Source organism: Hyperolius riggenbachi, chromosome 3, assembly GCF_040937935.1.
Source record: "Hyperolius riggenbachi isolate aHypRig1 chromosome 3, aHypRig1.pri, whole genome shotgun sequence".
Classification (NCBI taxonomy): Eukaryota; Metazoa; Chordata; class Amphibia; order Anura; family Hyperoliidae; genus Hyperolius; species Hyperolius riggenbachi.
The window spans coordinates 141516108-141541791 of NC_090648.1; the positions used below are offsets into that span (position 1 = coordinate 141516108).

At 44.1% G+C, this 25684-nt stretch overlaps 1 protein-coding gene and 1 long non-coding RNA gene across 5 annotated transcripts in view; one reads left to right on the top strand and one right to left on the bottom strand.

Annotated features, from left to right (window-relative positions):
* Positions 1 to 25684, bottom strand: part of DENND4A (DENN domain containing 4A) — a 205005-nt gene that overhangs the window by 152879 nt on the left and 26442 nt on the right. The window contains exon 1 of one of the 3 annotated variants that reach the window (XM_068275013.1): positions 1774 to 1917. The exons of 1 other annotated variant lie outside the window; for it this stretch is intronic. In XM_068275013.1, the coding sequence (XP_068131114.1) occupies positions 1774 to 1781 (8 nt within the window). In that variant the 5' untranslated portion in view covers positions 1782 to 1917. Of the gene's footprint in view, positions 1 to 1773; positions 1918 to 25684 lie in introns of those variants that run through there. One more of the 3 variants, XM_068275016.1, reaches the window with a different exon arrangement.
* Positions 1 to 25684, top strand: part of LOC137563053 (uncharacterized) — a 65472-nt gene that overhangs the window by 28169 nt on the left and 11619 nt on the right. The gene's annotated exons all lie outside the window — the stretch shown is intronic.

The window sequence follows — 25684 nt, forward strand, 5'->3', positions numbered from 1 at the left end:
CATGCTCTTGCCAGCGCCAGTTTTCATCTGATTCAATAATAATTATCTAATCGGATGGTCGAACGGCCAAGTTGAGAGTTGTATGGGCGCCTTAAAAGAGGGCCAAGAGCATTTGGAAGAATATTAACCATTCCAGTCTGTACTGTATAAGTCTATAAATATATATGACACATCCATGACAGATAGAAGCCTAGCCTACCACCTTTATTATTATCTTTCCAAAGATAGTAGAATTTTGTTGCCGTTTGAAGCTGGGAACACCCCAGGCAGTATAGGAAAAGGTAGCGTTTTGCTTCATAAGCATTTGTGCGTTTTAGTGCATTTTCCATACGTTTTCTGTGCATTTGCATTTGTGTTCCGCATATGCGTTTTTCTTGCGTTTTCCATGCGTTTCAATGCGATTGCGGCTCGCATATATAAATCGCTTATGCGTTTTGATGGCCTTTTTTTTTGCGTTTCATGCAATTCACTAGGAAGTCAACAGGAAGTGGAAATACATCATCAATCTTTTAAGCACATACAAAATGTATAAAACACGCACTAGAATGCAATACCTCTTTGTAACCATTGACTTTCATTATGTGTGTTTTTGATGCGTTTTGGAAAAATATGCAGCAAAACCAGCATTTTTAAAAACGCACATTGCAGAACGCATACATATGCGGTTTTTATGCAGCCCATTGACTTGCGTTATGTGCGTTTTCGCTACATTTTCCTGCAACGCTAGTATTTCTTCCTAGTGTGTTCCTACCCTCTTTCATAGTGAATAACACCTGGGACAATCCATCAACACCAGTCCAAGGAAAATTGGTGCAGAAATGGCCCTGTTACTTAGCGTGACCAATCAAAATCATTCAGCTGGTCAACTTCTTCACCAGTTTTTCTTGCCTTGGTTTTGATACATCTGCCCCTTTGTTCACAGAGTATGTACCCTGTCTCAATATCCACTGTTGACACTGTTCAGAGATGTAAGGGAACCTGAAGCAAGAGATATATGGAGGCTGCCATATTTATTTCTCTTTAGTCAGTTCTGCTAAACATTCTGGCATCAGTAGTGTCTGATTCACACACCTGAAACAAGCATGCAGCTAACCAATCAGATTTTTGTCAGAAACATCCAATCTTATGCTTGTTCAGGTTCTATGGCTAAAATTATTAGAGGCAGATGATGAGCAGGAATCAGGATAGCCAGGCAACTGGTATTGTTTAAAATTAAATCAATATGTCAGCCTCCATATCCCTCTCACTTCAGATTCCCTTTTAGCACACTTGTTTGTATAACATTACTTACAATCAGCTTTAGAGTATCAGCATAGTCAATACTACCCACAACTTATTATTACTGGACAGCTTTGATGTTGAGATGTGAAATAAGACAGTCACCTCAGTCTTCCTAGTAGTATAATATCTAACAGAACTGTCCAAGCTTTAGTGATGGTATTCTCAAACATACATGAACAAAGGCTGCATGTGCTCCACAGCTGTAGAATTGTAGCATAGCTTGCATAGTGGAATCCTTTCACAGTTACAGAGTCACAGCCAAGCCATTCATTATTAACTTAACACACAAAGTTTGCATAATCTTGTGATGTCACATGCTAAACACACCAATGTAAGTTTACAGGCATCATCATCCTGATTGTGCTGAGAGACACACAACTATGTATGAAAAGTCCCTATTTTGTTGACACTGCTGTAAATATACTTGAAATAAAGAATACGGAGAAAAAGATGCTGAAGCTGACATTAACAGTAAGATAAGCATCAATTTACCTCTTCATAGGAGATAGTCTTCCTTATCGTAAAGCTCCTCAGTGTTGTGGGTGCAGTGATCAGCGTCGCACTGAATGAAATGCTTGAGTCAGTCAGTTCTGTGACTAGCAGTGTGATGGGGAAACCCTGTGGTTAGCAGAACACACACCAGGTCTTTGTAACATGCTGAGATTAGAGTGAGGAGGTGGAGGAAGTCTCCTTCTGCTCACACACACACATGCCACTTTCTGCTCATGTTCTTGGCAAGTGTTCTTGGTCCACGCTGGGCAGATTCCTGTCCAGGCCTTAGGAATGTTCTTCTTGGAAAACAAAAGGGAACAGCTGCTAAAACTCTTAACCAAGTGCTGGCAGGAAAGAGGCAGAGGTTCAAACAGCTGAAGCATTTCATGTTCAGGGATGACTATTACCATACAGAAAAAAAGATATGGTTACTCCATCTAGGATGCTAGCAGAAGGTACATAAGCATGCTAGATGTTTATCGCCAAAAATGACCATTCCTGATTGCAAAAGTAGAAAATGTGAGTAGAGGTGTCCTCTGGCGTTGCTGAAAATATTTAGTGTCCATCATTATGAATTCCTACTGACCATCGCTATTGTTTTTCTATTGTCCCTGTGGCAAGGTTTGCCTGCTCACTTCTTTCTCCATAGAACAAAACAGGCTGATTGGCAGAAAGCCAAGCACTGTGTCTCTACAGTGACTATTCCTAAAATATCACCTGAAACTATCTCTAACAATATTTAGGGCAACAGGTGGGTATGTAGCTTAAAGTGTACCCGAGGCAACATGTGACACAATGAGATAAACATGTATGTACAGTGCAAAACATATTAATAACCAGGCTGTTTACCTTTTTTTTATTCTGCTGCCTGAAAAAAATAATTTTCAGGCAAGCAAGTGACAGCTTCTGTCCAGTCAGGAGCTTGTCGGGAATATAGTGAGCCTTACTGATAAGCAAATTACAGCCATAAAAGTTTTCCCAGCAGAATACAACTTTAAAGAGCAGGGAAGAGATAGAGAAAAGTCAATAATTCATGTATTATACTCTGGGACACTTAATGGACTGCCATTGACCAGAGACAATAAAGCACTCAATCTCATTTGTAAATGTTTAAATCAGGGACATAGCAATAGCCATAGCAACTACTACTGGGTCCAAGTGTTAAATTATGTATGAACTATTCATTTTCCTGAGTTTCCCCACCCTCTGTTATTATCTCAGTGCCCATAGACTGTTTTCAGTGTACATTGCATAGGAATAAACATTATCTAGTCACTTCATATCCCATATCGTCACACATCACCTGTCAACTATGAACTCCAGGAAAGCCTCTGGCCCGGACGGAGTGTCCCCTGCCTGCCTGAAGTCCTGTTCTAGGCAACTTTCCCCTATTCTAACCACCATATTCAACAAGTCACTCCAGATGGGCAAGGTTCCTGCCTGCTTTAAGAGGTCCACCATCATTCCAGTCCCCAAAAAGCAGGGCGTCACTGACCTCAATAACTTCAGGCCTGTAGCACTAACATCCGTTATCATGAAGACCCTCGAAAGAGTTGTCCTGTCCTTTCTGAAGTCCTACACTACGCCCCTCCTTGACCTATTCCAATTTGCGTACAGGGAAAACAGGTCCACCGATGATGCCATCAATATCTGCCTGGAGATCATCAGCAACCACCTGGACAGGCCAGACTCGTCTAGCTACACTCGGTGTCCATTCCAGCCTTCGCCTTTGGATCACGGACTTCCTATCCCACAGGTCACAATCTGTCAAACTGGGCGACATTTCCTCCCAACCACGAACTACGAACATGGGGGCTCCACAAGGTTGCGTCCTGTCTCCAATGCTGTTCTCCCTCTACACCAACAACTGCAGATCCACAGCGGACTCTGTCAAGGTTATCAAATTTGCAGATGACACCACTATTGTTGGCCTTATCACCAAGAACGATGAGAGTGCCTATCGTCAGCAGGTAGACAGTATCTGTCACTGGTGTAGAGAGAACAGGTTGGTCCTTAACGCAGCAAAAATTGTGGAGATGATTATCGACTTCAGGAAGCATGCCCCTTCTCCACCACCAATCCACATTGATGGAACTGAAGTGGCGATAGTTCCCTGCGTCCGCCTCCTGGGCACCACCATCTCAAACGACCTGAGATGGAAGGCTAACACCAGCTCCACCGTGGCAAAGGCCCAGAAAAGGCTCTTCTTCCTCCGTCAGCTGAAAAAGTTTGGCATGCCCCATCAGGTCCTCACAAGATTCTACTCTGCCACCACAGAATCTATACTCTGCTCTTCCATCCTGGTTTGGCACGCTGGTTCCTCCGTCAGCAACAGACAAAAACTCCAGAGGGTCATTAGATCAGCAGAGAGAATCATCGGGAAACCCCTCCCTCCACTTGATCTACTCGACAACTCGAGATTACACACTAGGGCGCTGAAGATAGCCATGGACCCCTCACATCCGGGCCACTGCTACTTCAGTCGCCTGCGTTCGGGGCGAAGATTCTGGGTCATCCCCACCAGGACCACGAGGCATAGGAACTCATTTTTCCCTTCAGCAGTCAATCTCCTGAACTCCACCCACGTCTCACCACCACCCCATCCTTCTTAGGTTCGCAGACGTGCTTGGGACTTACGGGCCGAGCCCTCATAGCCTGCCTCCACTTTCTGTTGTATCTTGCTAAATGCTATCTGTTGTATCTTGTTAATTGCTTTATCATGTATGTCTCTTGTTTAGTGCACTATTTTTCATGTCCTTGTAGATGTTGAGCTCTGTATGTGCCAAACCCAATTCCAGGCGTGATCCTGTCATGCTTGGCGAAATAAATGATTCTGATTCTGATTCTGATAGGGTCGGGGCAGGTTTGCATTTCTCAAGACTGCTTAGGTCTGATGGCCCCATCTAAATTCAGCTATGGGGCTCCATAATCTCTAGCTACGTCTCTGGTTTAAATATAAAATAAAACCATGGGATATCGTAAAAAGTCATTTTTAGGAGTTGGAGCATAAATACAATTGTTTATCTCATGAGTTTATTTTCACCTCGGGTCCATTTTACAACTCTAATTCACCCGCCTGGATTTTTTATTGTTAGTAAAGGTGAACAGGGACTATGCCATTACCCACACAGTGTTCAGATTTGATGCAGCCATCCCAGAGAAACTCCCTTTGCAAAAGTCAGTTATGTGACTTCTAGATCCCTTTAGAAAACATGGACCTGGCAGCGGAGTTTGTATTCCTTAATGAATAGCTGTATAGTACTCGGTCTAAAGCTGGCCCCTGTACTGCTAAGAGATAAATTGTGGCCAGCACTGCAACTCAGCAGATCCTTATCATTATCAGACATTGTAGTCATTGCAGTGGTGGTAACCACTCAAGGTAAACCCTCACCAGCACAGGAAGAATGTGGCAGAGTCAGCGCTGTGCTCCCAGTGAGAGACTGGCTGCTATTCCCTCACAGCTTCTTTTTGACTATCTAATACAGGGGCAAACCCAGGATTTTCAAGGGGGGATTCCTGAAAGGTCTCCCTCAGCCACGCACAATACAGTATAATAATATGGTAGGACATCATGCTGGGTAAACATAATGCAATTTCCCATCCGACCGACCGACAACAGGATCGATCAGGAGCCGTTTGGATACAGATAATAATGAGGACAGCTGACATTGGTAATGCAGGGTAAAGTGAAGCATTCACACAGCAGAGGCACAGGGCTGTGCTGATAGTTACCTGACTCTGTTAAGTTCCCCAGAGCTGTTCCATGCTCTGTACACACACTGATACTCCATTCTCTGTACACACGCTGCTGCTACATCCAAAGTCAACTATAGCAGGGAAAGAAAGTAGGCAGTGCTGTAAGCTGTAGGATGCCTGCAGATATGCTGGTGTCTCAACTTGTGGCTGTCCCCAGACACTGCACTGGCCCTGGTCTGAGGGGCAGGGCCGGCCTTAGGTTTCACAGCTCCCTGAGTGAAACCTGATTTTTGTGCCCCCCCCTTCATCCTTTTCCCACGTGCATATACACGCACGCAGGTATACACACACACAGGCCCATATGCAATTCCCCTTTTCTCCTGAGATATCTCCTAGAACAGTGGTTCCCAACCTTTTTGATGTCGTGACACATCATGCCAAATGCTCAGATCTCCATGACACGTCACGTATGTATAATAGAAAAATACTATTAATAACCACGAATGGATGGAAAGAGTGCATTATCACGAATACACTTATGAAGGCTAGACCCTTTCAGGAATATTAATAATAAAACAATCAGTAGGACAGTTAGCCGCTTCCTCCCCCATTTAGAATGATAGCACAGCACTGACAATTTGCACCACGCATTATAGCTGTAGTGCGCCCCCTCCAAAATGCCCTCAGACTCAGTATAGATAGGTAGCCAGGTATAGGTGCCCCCAGTATAGGATCTCATGTATAGGTACCCTCAATATAGGTTGCCAAGCATAGGTGCCCCTAGCATAGGAAGTCAGTTAAAGGTCTCCATCCCCCCCATAGGTAGCCAAGCGTAGGTGCCTCCAGTATAGGTAGCCAGGAGTAGGTGTCCTCCCTCAGTATAGGTAGCCAGCTATAGGTGTCCCCAGTATAGGAAGTCAGGTGTTGGAGCCCTCAGTATAGGTAGCCAGCTATAGGTGCCCTCAGTATAGAAAATCAGGTGTAGGTGCCCTCAGTATAGGCAACCAGCTATAGGCGCCCCCTTGGAAGCTGGCGCCCTGAGCGACCGCTGCGGTCGCTCATATCAAAGGCCGGCTATGCTGAGGGGGGATTCTGGGCAGCTGTAATCCCCTCGTGCACAGTGGCGTAGCAATAGGGGTTGCAAAGGCAGCGACCGCATCGGGGCCCATGGGTCAGAAGGGCCCCAAGGGGTCCTCCCTCAACCACAATATTAGCTATCTATTGACCCTGTGTTGGTAATAATCACTTGTGTAGATGCTTTAAATAGTAGTAATCATTACCAAACTGTTTCCCATCCCCTGCTTGCACCTCTGACACTGTTGTTGTCATTGGCAGGTTTTTGTGCGCCATATCAATTGTTATGTATAGAGTGCTTGGGGGGCCCCATGTAAAACTTGCACCGGGGCCCATAGCTCATTAGCTACGCCACTGCTCGTGCGTTTGCCTATGTAATATGGGTAAAGATTGGATGGGGAGGAGTCTAACAGATTTCTGCCCAGTTAGGCTGCTTTCACAATTAGACGTTACAGGCGCACGTTAGTGCAGCCTGTAACGCAGCCCACCGCACAGCAATGAAAAATGAATGGGCTGTTCACAGTGCCCACGTTGCCTTACATTGTAACGCAGCAGGTAAAAACAAATTGCTGCATGCTGTGCGTTATAAGCAGCTAAGCCGCGTTAGACTGTTTGCACATGCTTCGTGATGTTGGAGGAGGAGGTCTCCCCTCCTCCTCCTCGGCCAGGCACATGGCTAATTAATATTCACTGCACGGTGTGACATGCAGTATTTACTTCCTGGAGCGGCCGCTCTGTGCGGTGATTGGCTGGCAGGACATGCGTCCAAGAGTACGCATCACGGCATCACAGGATGCATGAAGAGCCGCATAACGCGGCTCAATGTAACGTCCAGCTTCAACCCCACTATGCGTTGTGTTAGGGGCACGTTATGCGACCTTAACGTGGCATCTAACGCAACGTCTTAGTGGGAATGAAGCCTTAAACTATAGTGCCATTTCAACCAGAAATAAAACTGCAGGACACAGACAGCCAAGTACTATCAATATGTTTATTGCAAAAGGTACAGATGTGCAGTGCACCAAAAATATGCATTTAAACAATGGAAGGCTGAAATAGGGCTTTAAGAGTGCAAAGATCATGATAATTCAATTACATGCTCTTGAATCTACATTTAGTGGCCTATCAACTAACTTGAGATGGACACAACTTGTCACTACTTGCCATCTACTATGTGTCACTACTAGTTACACATTACCTGTAACTACTATAGCCTCAATTTACTAAGGGTAGTTGGGTAAAATAAATTAGGTTGGTAAAATACCACATTTGGTTTTCTACACTTTTTTTCCCCAAATTTACTAAGATTTCCTGCATGTGGTAGAAGTTCAGTAATTTACTAGAAAAAAAAACATGCTTCAATTCACTAAGCCCTGCTCAGTAAGTCTCACCAACTGTGGAGCAGGAAGCTGAGAGTCTTCCTATGAGTGGTGTGCATGAGTTTTCTGTCCAGTGCATCCCCAGCATCACTTTAGATGTGTTGCAGCCACTAGAGGGAGCTCTTCTGTATACCAGTATACAAATAGGCATCTAAAGGGATGCAGAATTTTTTTTTAATGTTTCCTTCTGCTCTGCTGTCTTGATGTCCTGCCATGCAGAGTAATGGACCAAAAGGGGTGAGAAGCAGGGCTGTGTGGCTCTCCCTATTGTCTGCCTGATTCTCTGTATGGGCTGTCTGCTCATCCTATATTAATGCAATTATCTAATCAACCAATCACATGGCAGGTTCTTCGATGCATTTAGGGGTGTGGTCCTGGTCAAGACAATCTCCTGAACACCAAACTGAATGTCAGAATGGGAAAGAAAGGTGATTTAAGCAATTTTGAGAGTGGCATGGTTGTTGGTGCCAGACAGGCCAGTATGAGTATTTCACAATCTGCTCAGTTACTGGGATTTTCACGCATAACCATTTCTAGGGTTTACAAAGAATGGTGTGAAAGGGGGAAAACATCCAGTATGCGGCAGTCCTGTGGGTGAATATGCCTTGTTGATGTTAGCGGTCAGAGGAGAATGGGCTGACTGATTCAAGCTGATAGAAGAGCAACGTTGACTGAAATAACCACTAGTTACAACCAAGGTATGCAGAAAAGCATTTGTGAAGCCACAACACGCACAACCTTGAGACGGATGGGCTACAACAGCAGAAGACCCCATCGGGTACCACTCATCTCCACTACAAATAGGAAAAAAAGGCTACAATTTGCACAGTTTCACCAAAATTGGACAGTTGAAGACTGCAAAAATGTTGCCTGGTCTGATGAGTCTCGATAGAGTCAGAATTTGGCGTAAACAGAATGAAAACATGGATCCATCATGCCTTGTTGGTGGTGGTGGTGTAATGGTGTGGGCGATGTTTTCTTGGCACACTTTAGGCCCCATAGTGCCAATTGGGCATCGTTTAGATGCCACGGGCTACCTGAGGATTGTTTCTGACCATGTCCATGCCTTCATGACCACCATGTACCCATCCTCTGATGGTTACTTCCAGCAGGATAATGCACCAAGTCACAAACCTTGAATCATTTCAAATTGGTTTCTTGAACATGACAATGGGTTCACTGTACTAAAATGGCCCCCACAATCACCAGATCTCAACCCAATAGAGCATCTTTGGGATGTGATGGAATGGGAGCTTCGTGCCCTGGATGTGCATCCCACAAATCTCCATCAACTACAAGATGCTATCCTATCAATATGGGCCAACAATTCTAAAGAATGCTTTCAGCACCTTGTTGAATCAATGCCACGTAGAATGAAGGCAGTTCTGAAGGCGAAAGGGGTCAAACACCGTATTAGTATGGTGTTCCTAATAATCCTTTAGGTGAGTGTATACTCTGTACAGCGCTGTGGAAGATGTTGGTGCTATATAAATACTAAATAATAATAATGCTTATAGCCGTGTGGTAAAAGAATGTGTCAGTGCTCAAGTGTGCTTAGGGATAGTGACCCCACTATGCCACTGCTATTACTAATTCCTTCAATTCCTCTTTATCATAAGCAGGAAAAATAACTGCTGACAATGAATTTTCTACATGCAAAAATAAGAAATGAAACTAGAGTTATGATACTCAAGAGTCTAAAAGAAAGCCTGTCCCTCACATCTAGGTGAAAGGTATTTATATCCAGAGTATAGAGATTCATAATACAGTCTACAGACTGATCCAGTGCCAACAAATATACAATACAGTACTAAGGCAGGTGGCTAAGAGATTACGTTATACTTGCCTACTGTGAAAGTACATGTAACATTTCAACAAGCTTTGGATTTTAGTAAAACTGCTTACCTATGATTGAAATAGATTGCTTTGAACGGGTTTGCTTTCTAATGAAAAGTAGACAAGCACTGACAGAATCATTACTTATTCATGCTGTATAAGATGCAGTATAATCCATAGTGCTGCACAATTAAGGAGAATTTACAAACAGGTAATGGAAATTTCCAGCAGTATATAGAAGAAAATGATTTTTGCTTATGTGAGCTTCTGTTTAGCTATACGGAAGGACTATAACCTGCTAGGCCCACTGGAGAAGACAACAAACATTATAGGCAGGGGGACATAAACATTTAACATCTGGATACATGTTGTACATCCGAACACTGCAGACATATGAGGTACTGGGGTTTACAGTATGAACATGAGATATGGCTAATATAAGAGTACTATGGTCAACAAGAACAACTGAAATGTAAAGGTGGTCATACAGGCAACTTGGCGGCCGATCAACCATCCGATTCAATTATTTTAATAGAATTGGATGAAAACCGGTGCCGCCAAGACGAAAATTGTTCGCATTGTCGATTGCACATGCTGCAAGATGTTGGGCTGACTTGCTTGATCGGGTGTGCGGCAGGAACGGCGTGTAATTTAGCACTGATCGTGACGAAACCCCCACCGCTGTCCCCCACAATTAAAAATGCCCTCTCGGGTTCCCAGTGTATAGTATACATTACCTGTCCACGGGCTGCGCATGTCCCTCCGCTGCTCCAGGCGCACTTTTCTTCCTCTATACAGGCGCCATGAGGTTTCCTAGTAAGGGCGCACGTATGACGTCACACACACGCGCCCTTACTAGGAAACCACATGGGGCGTGCGTATATGCAGAGGAGAGATCCCGGAAGCCTGCGGGGGACAAGCAGAGGCCGTAGACAAGTAATGTATACTTTACACTGGGAACCCGAGGGGACATTTTTCATTGGGGACAGCGTCGGGGTGGCGGAATCGGCCTGATTCTGGATTGATTTCAGCAGCATAAAATTGATCGGGAATCGGCCGGTGGTATATGGGCAGCTGACAGATCTCTCTTTTTTTAGATCTGATCTAATCGAATTTGTCTCTTGGTCGAATCTGCCCATACATCGCTAGATGTATGACTATCTTAAGGGATATGGAGGCTGCTGTGTTTATTTCTTTTTAAACAATACCAGTTTCCTGGAAGTCCTGCTGATGCTCTGCCTCTAATACTTTTATCCATACACCATGAACAAGCATATGCAGATCAGGTGTTTCTGACATTATTGTCAGATCTGACAAGATTAGCTGCATGCTTGTTTTTGCTGTTATTCAGACACTTATGCAGCCAAATAGGTTAGCAGGGCAGCCAGGCAACTGTTATTGTTTAAAATAATCTAAATATGACAGCCTCCATTTTCTTCTCACATCAGTTGTCCTTTAACTCAAATAAAAACAAGTAGTTATAAAAAAACGTGATTGAAATAGTAAAATAATTTACATACAATATATTAAATTCAATTGTCAATGTTGCTATGAGCAATATCAATTAAATTTTTCTTCCTCACCAAGTTTCCAACCCTTAGAAACAGTGTAAAATAATCTCCATATCAGACAAGGAGTATGACTGGAATAAAGTAATCATATACACCAGTACAATATAAATAATCAGCTCAGCAAAATGCGGATAACACATTCTATATGGCCAGCATGCACTGTGTATGTTGGATGGTCTCTGTCTTTAGTTGACATTGCTTATGGCTATTTCTTCATATATGGATGTTGGTTTACACCTAACCCCTGAGGAAGCGCCAGTCAAGGCTGCAAAATGTACATCAGGCAAAATATTGCTGTGCTCAAGGTCTGTTGATCTGGGCAGATTTCAGATTTTATATATGGTGTGCAACTGAGATATGTGATGTTTTCATACCAATGTTTATTAAAGACTACCGGTATTTGTTTTTATCCCAATTAAATTGTTTGTAGTATAGTTTGATTAAGAAATAAATCCTGATCATACTGTAAACCCCAGTACCACATATAGTGCTATCTTCGGGTGTGAAAAATATCTTTCTTTTTTCTACTACTGTAAGGCGTGGTCAAGTGATATATTTGGCGGCATAACTAAAGCAACATGGCATTGATCTGGAAAAAAGAGTCAATTTGCTACCCTTTGTTAACTGCAGTCTAGGCCTGAATGATAAATCGAATTTAAATCGAAATCGTGATCACCAAGATCACAATTTCAGAATCGTCAAAGCGGTGAATATCGCAATCACGTCATTTCCACAAGAGGAAGTTTGAAGAAGCGCCTTCAAACTTTCCCAAAGTCCCAGTGCCCGCAGCGTTGGACATACCTTCCATCCTCTATCGCTCTCTGCCGCCTCTTGTGCTTGGCAAAACTTCGGGTTCCTGTATGTCACATGATATACAGGAAGTATGCCGTGCATTAGAGCCTGCAGGAGGCAAAGTGGATAGACGGGCATCGCTGAACTCGTGCTTGAAGCTATGTCCAGAACTGATGCAACTTGGGGGACAGAGGAGGCACAGAGAGAGACACAGGAGACACAGAGGGGGCACAAAGAGAGACACAGAGGGGGCACAGACAGAAACAGAGTGGGCACAGAGACACAAAGGAGGCAAGAGAGAGACCCAGAGGAGGCATGAAGAGGCAAAGGGGGCACAATGAGAGACGGGGACAGAGGGGGGACAGGCACAAAGGGGGGGAACAAAGCTTAATTTGAAGGAAATCGTGAATCGAATTGAAATTGTAATTTTGGACAGAAATCGCTCAATTCAATTTTTTCCTAAAATCGTTCAGGCCTACTGCAGTCACTGGATTATGTGGACGTATAAGTGTCTGAGTATTTACTTCACCTCATTAGAGTTGGAGAAGTTGCTCATTGAAACATTCTCTAGAGTAGAACACAAAAATGTTTGCAATTTATGCCGGCCAGATAAATGAGAACCTTTGCAGAAATATCAGTCTGGAAGACAGACATACAGGCATACATAATAAAATGCAGGAATAACTGAAGAGTAGGGATGATCAATGATATGCAGATAGGGCAGCACGGTGGCGTAGTGGTTAGCGCTCTCGCCTTGCAGCGCTAGGTCCCCGGTTCGAATCCCAGCCGGGGCACTATCTGCAAAGAGTTTGTATGTTCTCTCCGTGTCTGTGTGGGTTTCCTCCGGGCACTCCGGTTTCCTCCCACATTCCAAAAACATACGGATAAGTTAATTGGCTCCCCCTAAAAAAAAAATTGGCCCTAGACTACAGTACTTACACTACATAATATAGACATATGGCAATGGTAGGGATTAGATTGTGAGCTCCTTTGAGGGACAGACAGTGACAAGACAATATATATATATATATATACTGTACAGTGCTGCGTAATATGTCGGCGCTATATAAATACTAAATAATAATAATAATAAGCAAATACTGTACTTCTGAGATTATGCAAATGTACCGGTATGTACATATTATGCAAATATATGCAGCTTGAAGTTGGACCGATCAATTTAAACCTGGATGGGACTTGATTAGTCCATTTTCAAGCTGCATATATTTGCAAAAAAATGACATTCATTTGCATAAACTCAGAATAATTTGCATCTCATTGATCATCCCTACTGAAGAGAAAAGAGGGCTGGAGATATTTCTCTAAATTAGGGACTGGCTTTCGAAATGCGCTTTGTATGTCTAATGTCTGCTAGAGCAAAGGTGCATATAAACCACAATTTTACAACAATTTATGTCACCAGCCAACACTGACCTAGACCCTGCTGCATGTGACACTGATTGTATGCTCACAAGGGCAGGGCTCTCTCACAATTTTGTGTCTTGCAATCAGTTATACATTTTATTCAACAGAGTAACCAAGCAGCTCAGGGTGACCCAAACTACTAGGAATGAATAGGGGGATAAAAGGAACCAAAAAGCCCTCCTACTAAAAAAGCAAAGCTTGGTGTAATTGCCTTCTTAAAACAGAAGGAAATTTGCAATAATTCAGTTATAAGTGAACATTTGTGGTTACCCACAATGCCCTACTGAATATGCAAATTATCCCTTTTCGCCCTTGTTAAGCCAAGCAAGCATCCAAAACCGCTGGTATATAGCAAGCCTATAGCTTTAAGTTTTACACAGCCATATCAAACCCACATGTAGACAGCCTGTTTCGGACTTTTGGTCCTCATCAGTACATGGCAGGGTTTGATAAAGCTGTATGAAATAGGGCTTGGATGAGTACAACAGAGTAACCAAGCAGCTCAGGGTGATCCAAACTACTAGGAATGTATAGGGGTATAAAAGGAACTAAAAAGCCCTTCTATATATATATATATATATATATTTGTGACTGTAATTACCAATTGTGCATTCTGTACCAGTATCTATATTTGGTGTTTACCACTCTCTGTATTATGTACCCCAGTGCTGTAAAGATGCATCTTTAGGCAACAGCTAAGAGAGAGGAAGGACAACATTGCTGGCGGAGTAAGAAGGGGAACAATGGACACAGCAGGCGATTGTCACTTAAGGTAAACCTGAGATGTCCAAATAAAAAGATTTTTACTCTCCTGGGGCTTCCTCCAGCCCCATGAGCACCGATGCATCCCTCACTGTCCTCCTGAGTGCCTCCATTTGCGTGGTATCGGTCCCAGTAATCTGGCTCAGTCATGCCAGTCGGCTCTTCTACGCATGTGCTGTCCCTCTCCGCATGTACATGGGGTGACTAAGCCAGATTACCGGGAACGATACCACGCAAACGGAGGTACTCGGGAGGACGGCGAGGGACACATCGGTGCTCATGGGGCTGGAGGAAGCCCCGGGTGAGTATAAAATCTTTTTATTTGGACATCTCAGGTACACTTTGAAAGAATCCAGCATACCACAAACTCGGGGTATACCTGTGATAATACTAGATTCTAGGCCAAGGTGACCAGGACTGCCTGCCTTGGCTAAGAACCCTCTTGCAATTATAGCCAGCTTTAGGTAGAGAGATCCAGAGAATGTGAATAGCTCTAGAGAACTATTGCTGCTGTGCACAAGACAAGGTTAGGATTGATGATGACATTTGGCAGTTCACTGGAGTGCAGAGTTTATACTAAACAACATAATGCATTACTATTACTGAGAGTAAATTTACTGCCAATATTTTGTATGTGCTAAAAACCAGAAGCAAGAGCTTCCCCATGACTCCCCTTGTGAATTCCCCCACAGCCGTCTGTGATTGTGACTGTATTACTGTAATGGTTTTATGTTTTCAAAAACTTGGACCTTGTCTGCATACATGTTGATAATTTGATAGTTCGTTGACTGCCTAAGTTGATACTTTATGGCACACTTGTCATTTTCTGTCGTGGCAACTATGGCTGACTATATCTGTAACATCGTCCACGACAATTCAAGAATATTTTTAGAAAATCTGCCTCAATATATATTTGTGCGCGTTGTCAGGAACCGGCCCGCGGCACGCCTGCGTATACGGTTCCCGACTGCGGGTTTGACCAGACTGAGAGGGGAAGCAGCCTTAGTCAAGCTAAAACAAGGCTGGGACCCCTCAGAACACCTCTCACTGCCACCACTAGCGGTTCGCTAGACACTTCCACTCTGCTGTCGAGCCCTCAGCGTGCACTCCGCGTTTTCGTATTTGGGTCAGCTTTGCGCTTAGGCCGAATACGAGAACGCCACGCACCCACACACACAGTACATTTGTACAGTAACACAGCACAATCAGACACTGACTTGTAATGCAAGTTACACTGTCGTGCAGCAAAACCACTAACAGTCGTTCCGAACGATACTGTTACCTACTCGCACTGGCGTTTCGTACGTTGGGTCAGCTGCGCGCTTTAGGCCAACGTATGACAAACGCCCCCACACACACAATGCAATTACAATTTCATATGGTAGTGTTGCTCAAACATACAACTAGGCACGGACTTATACACAGCTACACTGCAGTCTCCTTTAGGCTATGAGTGTTAGTTTAGTACGGCAGAAGTCAAGCTTATTAAATAATAATTTAATATTCCAGAAAAACATAGAACAATGCAGAACTTAATATATACAAAAGATTACAAAAAACAAAGTAAAAATAGTTACAAGATAAAAGTTACAAAGATAACACACACGGATATTTGCGTAAAATAAAAATGGGAATTAAAAAAACGTTACCAACTTGAAGGTCTCAACGTTGTCGGCAGGAGCATGCCGCTTGTTCGACCAGAAGTCGAGATCAACTCTAGCTATGCGCTAACTCCAAGAGCAGATGATCCCTAGGTATCTGCCTCTGCTTTTGTAATGATCGCTGCTGCAGCAGCTATTACTGGAAGTAGTAGTGCTGCAGCTCAGGCAGTTCTGATCTATTTCCATGCAAGTTGCATAGCTTTGTCTGTCTTTCCCTGCTGTCAGCTTGTGACTGATTATCATTCACCTGTGTGGGAATCTGCATGTCTGCTCCCATTGGATGACCTCAGTATAAAGATCTGCTTCCTGCAGGGTTTCCTTGGGTTTTCATAGCTTCAGCTTAAGCCTGCCTTGCTGTCGCTTTAGCCCCCGATCGTGTTTCTTGTTATAAAGATACTTTGCTGGTCTTTGCATCATATATTGGTTCATTGCCAATATATATGCATACCAGCACGTTTATTATTTTCCTTGTATTTGTGTTACGTTAATACATCAGTGTCGCTGATGTATACGTACACGAACTGTTTATATCCTGTGTGCAGTTAGTCAGCTTTCCAGCACGTTTTGGTAGGTTGCGCGTACCGTGACCACCCGTGCTGAGGTAGTTACCCTGCTTCTGGTTCTGTTTGTGGATTGCGTTCATCTCTGTGAAGAGATAACGAATCCTTCTGAATCCTGTCCTGTTACCGTTTGTGGATTGCGTTCATCTCTGCGAAGAGATAACGAATCCTTCTGAATCCTGTTCTGTTACTGTTTGTGGATTGCGTTCATCTCTGCGAAGAGATAGCGAATCCTTCTGAGTCCTGTTCCCTGTATTACTCCAGTCCTAGTCAGCGTTCCTGCTTATGTCATATATCGGTTCATTGCCGATATATACATATGTTAGTCAGACGTTACAAATAGTTTCTTTGATAGCTGTAATTGTAATACGCTAGGAAAACATACTTATTGTATATTTATCTGTGTTACGTTCATCTATCTCGATCCTGCTATTTTCTGACTATCCTGTCCTGTCTTTGTGAGGCACGCCATCGCCGCATCGCATTGGCTGCCTCATTCCAGTCTGTCTGGTTTTGGACGCTTGCTGTCGCTAAGTAGCCGCTAGCTAGCAAGCGTTCATTCTGTCTACCTGTCCTGATCTCCTCAGTTCTGATTTGTGCGCTCAGCGCTACTTTGCGCTGAGACGTTATATCGAAAGCATTGTTTGTGGCTGTCAGATCTGCACCAGCTCTGTGCGCCACAATCTCCTATTGGAGTCAGTCCTCCCCTCCACTATACTAGGGATAGCCTGTTTCCTGGTGCTAGTGTGTGTACCTCCTCCACGCCAGCTCATGCGTTGCATGCTGACTGTGGAGAATACACCACCAAGCCTTACATTATGAAAACCCCATTACCAATCCCCATTGTGGGGGGGATTCCCAGAAAGTATGACACTGTTAATTATGGTTCCTGTTCCTTTAAGAAATTTGAAGAACTTAGCTCTGAAACAGAAAATGAGTTTTTCTCTGAATGTGCCAGGTTCCTGACCAATCCTGATCTCCAAGCGACTCCTGTTTCAACCTGGGCACTCCAACTAAGTTATATTTTGTTTAAAGGGGAATTATTCCAGTGGGCATTTGATGTTCTCAATCATTCCGATTTGAAAGAGAGACCACTGGAATTTCTAGCGTTTGTGATCCATAACTGGTTGCGCATAGATCCATTGCCTTTTCCTCTAAATGAACTCCTGGCAGCAGGCCAATCAGCTGCTCCTTCAATTGCTTGCAAGAATGAGCAGCAAGCAGAAAGTGTTACTGATAATTTTCCTGCAGCTTTGAATAAATCACCAAAAACCGCAAGGTCAAAGGCAAAACGCAAACGTTCTAAGAAACGTGTCCAATCTGCAGAATCGTTATCCTTAGCGACTGAGACCTATAATGAGATTCTGCCATTAACAGATAATGAAATGCAATTGTCTTTCAGGGGAGTTAAATGGACTTATGAAACTACTAATGAACTTAATTCCTCCCTGGCTAGGGAAAATAAAGATTTTTGTTTAAAAGAATTATCTGAGTATGATTATGATGAGATATTACAGAGTATTGAACAAATCAACTTATTTGTGAACCAAGGGAAGTTTGCATACACTACAGTTCAACACTTGCTACAGGTATTGGAGATTCTTAAGAATAAGGAATCTGCCAATCACCTGCTAATTAACCCTATACATGTGCCTGCCACAATCATATCTGCAAACCATGATCTGCCTGTTAAGTATGCTTGGAATCCTCCATTTGAGAAAGGAGAGATGGAAGCTCTGGTCAATGAATGGAAGAATGATTCAAGTTCATTTTGTCAATTTTACAGTGCAAAAAGTGAATTGGTATTGAATGCATGCATTAATTCTGCCTATAACCTAATAAAAACTGGCGTGTGTGAGTATGACTTTGTGGCTCCATTGATTGATGTGTGGGAACTGATTTTGGATGATTTTTTTGTGACTCCGAATTCGCAAATTTGGCGTTCTGACCCGCCTGCTTCAGCACCTTTGGCTGATTCAGCAGGTGATTCGGAGCTCTTTTTGTGTGAAATTGAAGTTCCTGCAATTCCACCCTGTACCATGGATAACTCAGTGTTACTTCCCAGTAAAACAGAAGCCACTGATACATTCTTAACCTTGCCCTGCGCAAATTTCTCAGCAGAGAATCCAGAGGTCCTGCTGACTTCCGAGTCCAGCCTAGCCAGTACTCATGACTCTTTGTTTAGTGAAACAGACACCAGAAAAATCTTGCCTGTCTCTGCAAACACTTCTGCAGAAATTACCTGTGTTAATAAAGTTCAACCCCTGTCTGATCCAGCAGATGCGCAAACATTGTGTCTTGATCTTCCTGTTTCTACACCTCGCTCTAGTTTCGTGAATAGCTCAGAGCATCTGCTATGTGAACCTGAAATCGCAGAATTATTACCTTGTTCAGAAAATTTTCCAATAAATTTGCCCTGTACCATGAATTGTGCAGTAGATCTCTCCAATGAAACTCAGGTCACAGAATCATTATGCTGTCCAGCAGGTGCTTCCATGGTTTTGCCCTGCAATATGGACTGTTCAGTGATCCTGTCCAGTGAAGCTGTGGTCGCAGAGTCTTATGCTTCACCCAGTATTTTGGATACTTTAAACCCTCTAGCAGAGGAGGCTGAAGCACTGCTTACCTCAGTTGGTGTTGCAGTAATATTCACTTGTCTAGCAGCTGTTTTGGAATTACAGTCTGCTCTAATAAAACTTGATGAATTTCTGCCCAGCAAAGCAGAAGCCATTGAAATATTGTCCTCGTCAGCAAGTGTGTCAGATACCTTGCCCTGTACACAGTCTGATTTAACCAATGTTGTTGAGTCCCTCTCCAGTGTTGTAACAGCCGAGGAACTCCAGCCCTGTCCTCTGAATGTTTCAGAAGTCTTGCCCTGTAACATGGATAATTCTGATTCTCTGGTCAAAATAATAGAAATCTCAGAATTTCAGTCCAGTCTGATGAGTGTTCCTGAAACCCAGCCCTGTATCCTGAAAGATTCTAGTTCTCTGGCCGCTGTGGCAGAGGTTCCAGAGTCCCCTTCCTGTCCAGGGAATTCCTCAGTTTTGCCTAGTCCAGTGGGGGCTGCTGCAATACTGACTTGTTCTGCAGCGCCTCATGAGCTCCAATCCAGTGTATTAAATGAGTCTCTGTCCAGTCCAGAGGTAGTTGTGGAGTCCCTATCTGGTTCAGTGCATACAACAGAAGATTTGTCCTGTTTTGTTGGTGCCCCTGAATCTGATTTGTTACTGACTTTGCTGGAACCAGCGACATCTAAGTCTGATCCAGCATTCTCGTGTAAAAGTCCAGTGGTTGCGAAGTTTAGTCATGATGATTTTTTTTTGGCCAGTCCTGGTTTTGGTCCTGTCTTGGCTGACCCTGAGGCTCACAGTTCCTTGACATGCCCAGAGGTTTCTCTTGTGCCGGTGTGCCCAGATGTTCTTTGTGTGCCAGAATGCCCAAGTGTGTCTAAGGTGTTAGCGTGCTCTGATGCTTCCTTAGTGGGAACACGTTCTGATGTTGCCAGTCTGCCTGCATGCCCAGAGATGGTTCTGGTCCCTGAAAGCCCTGATATTGATGTTTGTCCTTGTGGCCCTGACTCGGGAATTGCCCTAGGTTCCATAGGGGTTCTTGATAGTTCTCCATGTGAGCCTAAGGGGCGTTCTGACATATGGGGATCTCTTTGGAGCTTCGAGGTGTTCTGGGAGGTCTCTGAGAAAACCTGTCCTGGTACCTTGGACTGGTTCAACAGTGGGTTTTGTGTTGGTAAAGACAGTACCGGTGGGCATTGCAAAGGCTTTGGCGTTTCTGAACGGTTCCTGGAAGGCGGTGGGTATCGCTCAGGGAATTTCGGAGGGCTTTCTTCTGGAAATCATGGTTCTGATGGGTGTCACACTGGGGCTTGTGGTACTGATGGGCGTGGTTCTGTAGGTTCTGGTTCTGATGGGTCCAGTCTTGTGGGGACTGATTCTGGAATTCGGTCTTGCCGGGCTGTCCCGGTCATCATGAATTATCAGTCAGATTGTTTTGTTGGGAATTTCGGTTTTGAAAAGCGTCTGGAATCCGCTTTTAAAGGCGGGGGTACTGTAATGATCGCTGCTGCAGCAGCTATTACTGGAAGTAGTAGTGCTGCAGCTCAGGCAGTTCTGATCTATTTCCATGCAAGTTGCATAGCTTTGTCTGTCTTTCCCTGCTGTCAGCTTGTGACTGATTATCATTCACCTGTGTGGGAATCTGCATGTCTGCTCCCATTGGATGACCTCAGTATAAAGATCTGCTTCCTGCAGGGTTTCCTTGGGTTTTCATAGCTTCAGCTTAAGCCTGCCTTGCTGTCGCTTTAGCCCCCGATCGTGTTTCTTGTTATAAAGATACTTTGCTGGTCTTTGCATCATATATTGGTTCATTGCCAATATATATGCATACCAGCACGTTTATTATTTTCCTTGTATTTGTGTTACGTTAATACATCAGTGTCGCTGATGTATACGTACACGAACTGTTTATATCCTGTGTGCAGTTAGTCAGCTTTCCAGCACGTTTTGGTAGGTTGCGCGTACCGTGACCACCCGTGCTGAGGTAGTTACCCTGCTTCTGGTTCTGTTTGTGGATTGCGTTCATCTCTGTGAAGAGATAACGAATCCTTCTGAATCCTGTCCTGTTACCGTTTGTGGATTGCGTTCATCTCTGCGAAGAGATAACGAATCCTTCTGAATCCTGTTCTGTTACTGTTTGTGGATTGCGTTCATCTCTGCGAAGAGATAGCGAATCCTTCTGAGTCCTGTTCCCTGTATTACTCCAGTCCTAGTCAGCGTTCCTGCTTATGTCATATATCGGTTCATTGCCGATATATACATATGTTAGTCAGACGTTACAAATAGTTTCTTTGATAGCTGTAATTGTAATACGCTAGGAAAACATACTTATTGTATATTTATCTGTGTTACGTTCATCTATCTCGATCCTGCTATTTTCTGACTATCCTGTCCTGTCTTTGTGAGGCACGCCATCGCCGCATCGCATTGGCTGCCTCATTCCAGTCTGTCTGGTTTTGGACGCTTGCTGTCGCTAAGTAGCCGCTAGCTAGCAAGCGTTCATTCTGTCTACCTGTCCTGATCTCCTCAGTTCTGATTTGTGCGCTCAGCGCTACTTTGCGCTGAGACGTTATATCGAAAGCATTGTTTGTGGCTGTCAGATCTGCACCAGCTCTGTGCGCCACAATCTCCTATTGGAGTCAGTCCTCCCCTCCACTATACTAGGGATAGCCTGTTTCCTGGTGCTAGTGTGTGTACCTCCTCCACGCCAGCTCATGCGTTGCATGCTGACTGTGGAGAATACACCACCAAGCCTTACAGCTTTTTATACTCTGAAGTGTCCCCTGGGGCATTTAATGTCCAACCCCCAGGAACTAATGCAGTTTCCTCGTTTGTGACATCACCGAACGCTTGTCATAATCTTTCTTGTGATATGCAAACGTCAAAGGGGTTCCTGTTTTAGCTTCTTGAAGTCTGCAGAACTCAATAGGTGAGATTGTATCCTACCAGACATCAAAAAGCTTCCTCCCCATTATTTCCTTGGTTAAAGTGTATGTTAGCACATACATGAAAAGATTGAAGTTTGGTTACAGGTAGCAGTTTGCCTGTAATTGCCTGTAGACAGACGCAGACAATCACACCTGGGACAGCAGATCAAAAGTGACTGCTAGTGGTTTAATGAGCCGCTTCCTTGCCTATTGAAGGGGACTGGTCCATTCACTGAAGACAATGGCAGCTGTCTACATTAATACAAAAGATCACAGCTTACAGTTCCTCTGGACAGCCAGAAACAGGTAATGAGGTTCCCTTTTGTCTGTCTATTGACACCACACACAATCACATTAATAGTCCATGAAGCTATCTGCCAATATCTTCAAGCCATACTGGCTGACCTCCACCTCTGAAAGATATACAGCAGACATAAAAATTATAGAATAGGTTTCTGTACTCCCTAATATCATCAGCACCTCAATATATCACCACACGCGTGTCCACACATGAACACACTGTCATGCAGTAAGCAAGGGGAACTGCTGGGATAGCCACGCTGTGGACAGTAATTCCACTCTGACATTTGTAGAAATGTAAAGGGTGGGCTGTGACCATGTGAAGGGTGAGAGTGGTGTGGGATGAAAGGATGCAAAAAGTTTTACTTCCTGCTTTGTTAGACAGAGAATGGAGGATTCTGGGTATGTTTTATACCACACCATACCCAATAATCAAGGTTGCCAGCCAGGTTCTTGAAAAAGTTATAGTGTGCACACTGATGTAGACTGTTGTACCGTGTTACCCATCAGTAACAGCATCCTGATCCAAACCTTTTTGCAGACTCATGTTAAAATATAATATTTAATTTTGTTCAGTTCAAAGATAGCTGATGAAATGTGTTATGTAGATTTGAGTGCTAAAGTAAACTACCGGTAATACTGCAAAGCCATAGAAATCCATTTTCAAGCTATACAGACTTAAAATATCTTTCCCTTGAGTCAAGCTATAAATGCTTAAGTATAAACTTGGAATAAGAATAAACTCTGTTTACAAACAAAGCCCAATTTTCCTTTAATTAGGAGACCTATGAATGGGAAAGTGATTTTATGCCCCAGACTCCCATGCTGGCAAGGTGCCCTCATTCATTCACATTATAATGGGTACACTTGGCACAGTTTTGTGTGTCATGTTTTGTGCAATCTCTCTCCTGTCTTTGTGTAGTAATTTGCAGACTTTCCACAGAAACATAGGAAAAGGATGTCACACGACGTAAGATATGTCTCAATATTTTTTCACAGTGGCTACGTGATGCTTTTGTCAGATAATTGAGTAAATTGCTTTACCAGACTAACAGGGTTGTTTTTTTCTTTCTGAATCTGTGAGATGTCCCAGCAGGGAGCAGGTCACTGAAGGAAAACAACATTCCAAATACTGTTTACTTCACCAAGTAAATTGTGGCATCTTATATACTGTAAATAGTCATTTCTTAGAAATATGCCCGCTATTGCCATCGACTGGCCTATGCAGTCTGGCAGGGCTAATGAATCACAAAACTGGCTTGCCAGGAATACAAATCCTATGACAAGCAAAACAAAGACAACACAAATATGTTTCTAACCTTCAATTTAACGCCAGCCTTGCACCGCCACTGTTTTAAAGCATATCTGCAGCATTTTTTTTTTTTTTAAGTCAGATGCCAATGAAGAGGGATGGCTGTGGTTCTCAAAGAGCCTTCCATGTCCCCTCTCGATGTCCTGGTACCAGCGTTTGACCTGGATCACATTTGCCAGATCTGGAGGACCTCTGAAGGCTTTGGAAGCACTTGTGTGCTTCTGAAGACGGGCAGCTTTGTACTGTGCAGGCATGAGTGAGCTTCTGAAGATGTGCTGCTTTGTACTGTGCATGCAAGAGTGAGCTTCTGAAGGCGGGCAGCTTCGTACTGTGCAGGCGCGAGTGAGCTTCTGAAGACGGGCAGCTTTGTACTGTGCAGGTGCGAGTGAGCTTCTGAAGATGTGCTGCTTTGTACTGTGCATGCGCGAGTGAGCTTCTGAAGGCGGGCAGCTTCGTACTGTGCAGGCGCGAGTGAGCTTCTGAAGACGGGCAGCTTTGTACTGTGCAGGTGCGAGTGAGCTTCTGAAGATGTGCTGCTTTGTACTGTGCATGCGCGAGTGAGCTTCTGAAGGCGGGCAGCTTCGTACTGTGCAGGCGCGAGTGAGCTTCTGAAAATGTGCAGCTTTGTACTGTGCATGCGCGAGTGAGCTTCTGAAGATGAGCAGCTTCATACTGTGCATGCGCGAGTGAGCTTCTGAAGACGGGCAGCTTCATACAGTGCATGCGCGAGTGAGCTTTTGAAGATGGGCAGCTTCGTACTGTGCATGCGCGAGTGAGCTTCTGAAGATGGGCAGCTTCATACTGCGCATGCGCGAGTGAGCACACTCGTGCATGAGACGTACAGACCCGCCTTTCATTGGAAGCAAAACAAAGACATGAGTGCTTCTGAAGCCAACCTAGGATCCGCAAAGCCATATTCGACAAGTTGATCGAATGCCTGCAACAGGAGTGACAGTACTGGAACGAGGGGACCTTGCAAGGGTGTAACAATAGACCCTGCAAGGGATGCAGCAGCAGGGGGCGCTGTGGGGGGGGGGGGCAAAGTTTCTTTTCCCTGAGAGACAGACAACTAAGGGCACAGAGAGAAAAACTATATCCTCTTTGCACAATTGTTCTAATGACTGCATCTGCTCAGCCACTGATAAGGAATCATATAAAGTTTTGCAGACAAAGATTTGTAGACAGTTCCTATTCAGTGTTCAGCAGGGTCTTGTGTACAGGGCTGCTCTACCTCCAGCCTTTCTACCCCTCCAAAAGTGCTGTGTACTATAGTAATGTTTGAGGAGTCTGGGCATGGAGAGCCTTTCTGCTCTCTGCACAATTGTTCTAATGACTGCATCTGCTCAGCCATTGATAACAAGTCATACAAAGTTTTGTAGACAAAGATTTGTAGACAGTCCCTATTCAGTGTGCAGCAGGCTCTTGTGTACAGCCCTGTCCCCAACCTCTCTACCCCTCCCCAAGTGCTGTGTACTGTAGTGATGCTGGAGGAGTCTGCAGAACCAGTTCTGCTCCATCAAAGGACACAGTGTAGTAAGCCGAGGCTGGGAGCAAACACGTCTGTTGTTTTTTTCTGTACACCATGGGGTTGATTCACAAAAGTGTGATAACTGCTATCACAGCAGTTATCGTGCGATCTGCAGCGCGCGCAAAACATTACTCTGCGTGATAAATGAACGTTTGCACGCGATCAGGAGCGCACAAACATTCGCAAAGTAATGCTTTGCACGCACAAAACACAGCGCGCGGCAGATCGTGTGATAACTGCTGTGATAGCAGTTATCACGCTTTTGTGAATCAACCCTAATGTGTGTCTGTATGTGTGAAAACATGCACGTTTTACCACATAAGCTAATGTACTGTAATTGATAGAGAAAACGCATGCAGTGTTTAACTGCTGTTTTATCTGCATGGGGAAAACACATTCAAGTGTGCACTAGCCAACTGAATAACATTGGTTCTCAGTTTACCTGTACAGAAAGCGAGGTGGGGGGGTAGGCGTCCAAAGTTTTGCAGGGGGGCCCATTGATTTCTAGTTACGTT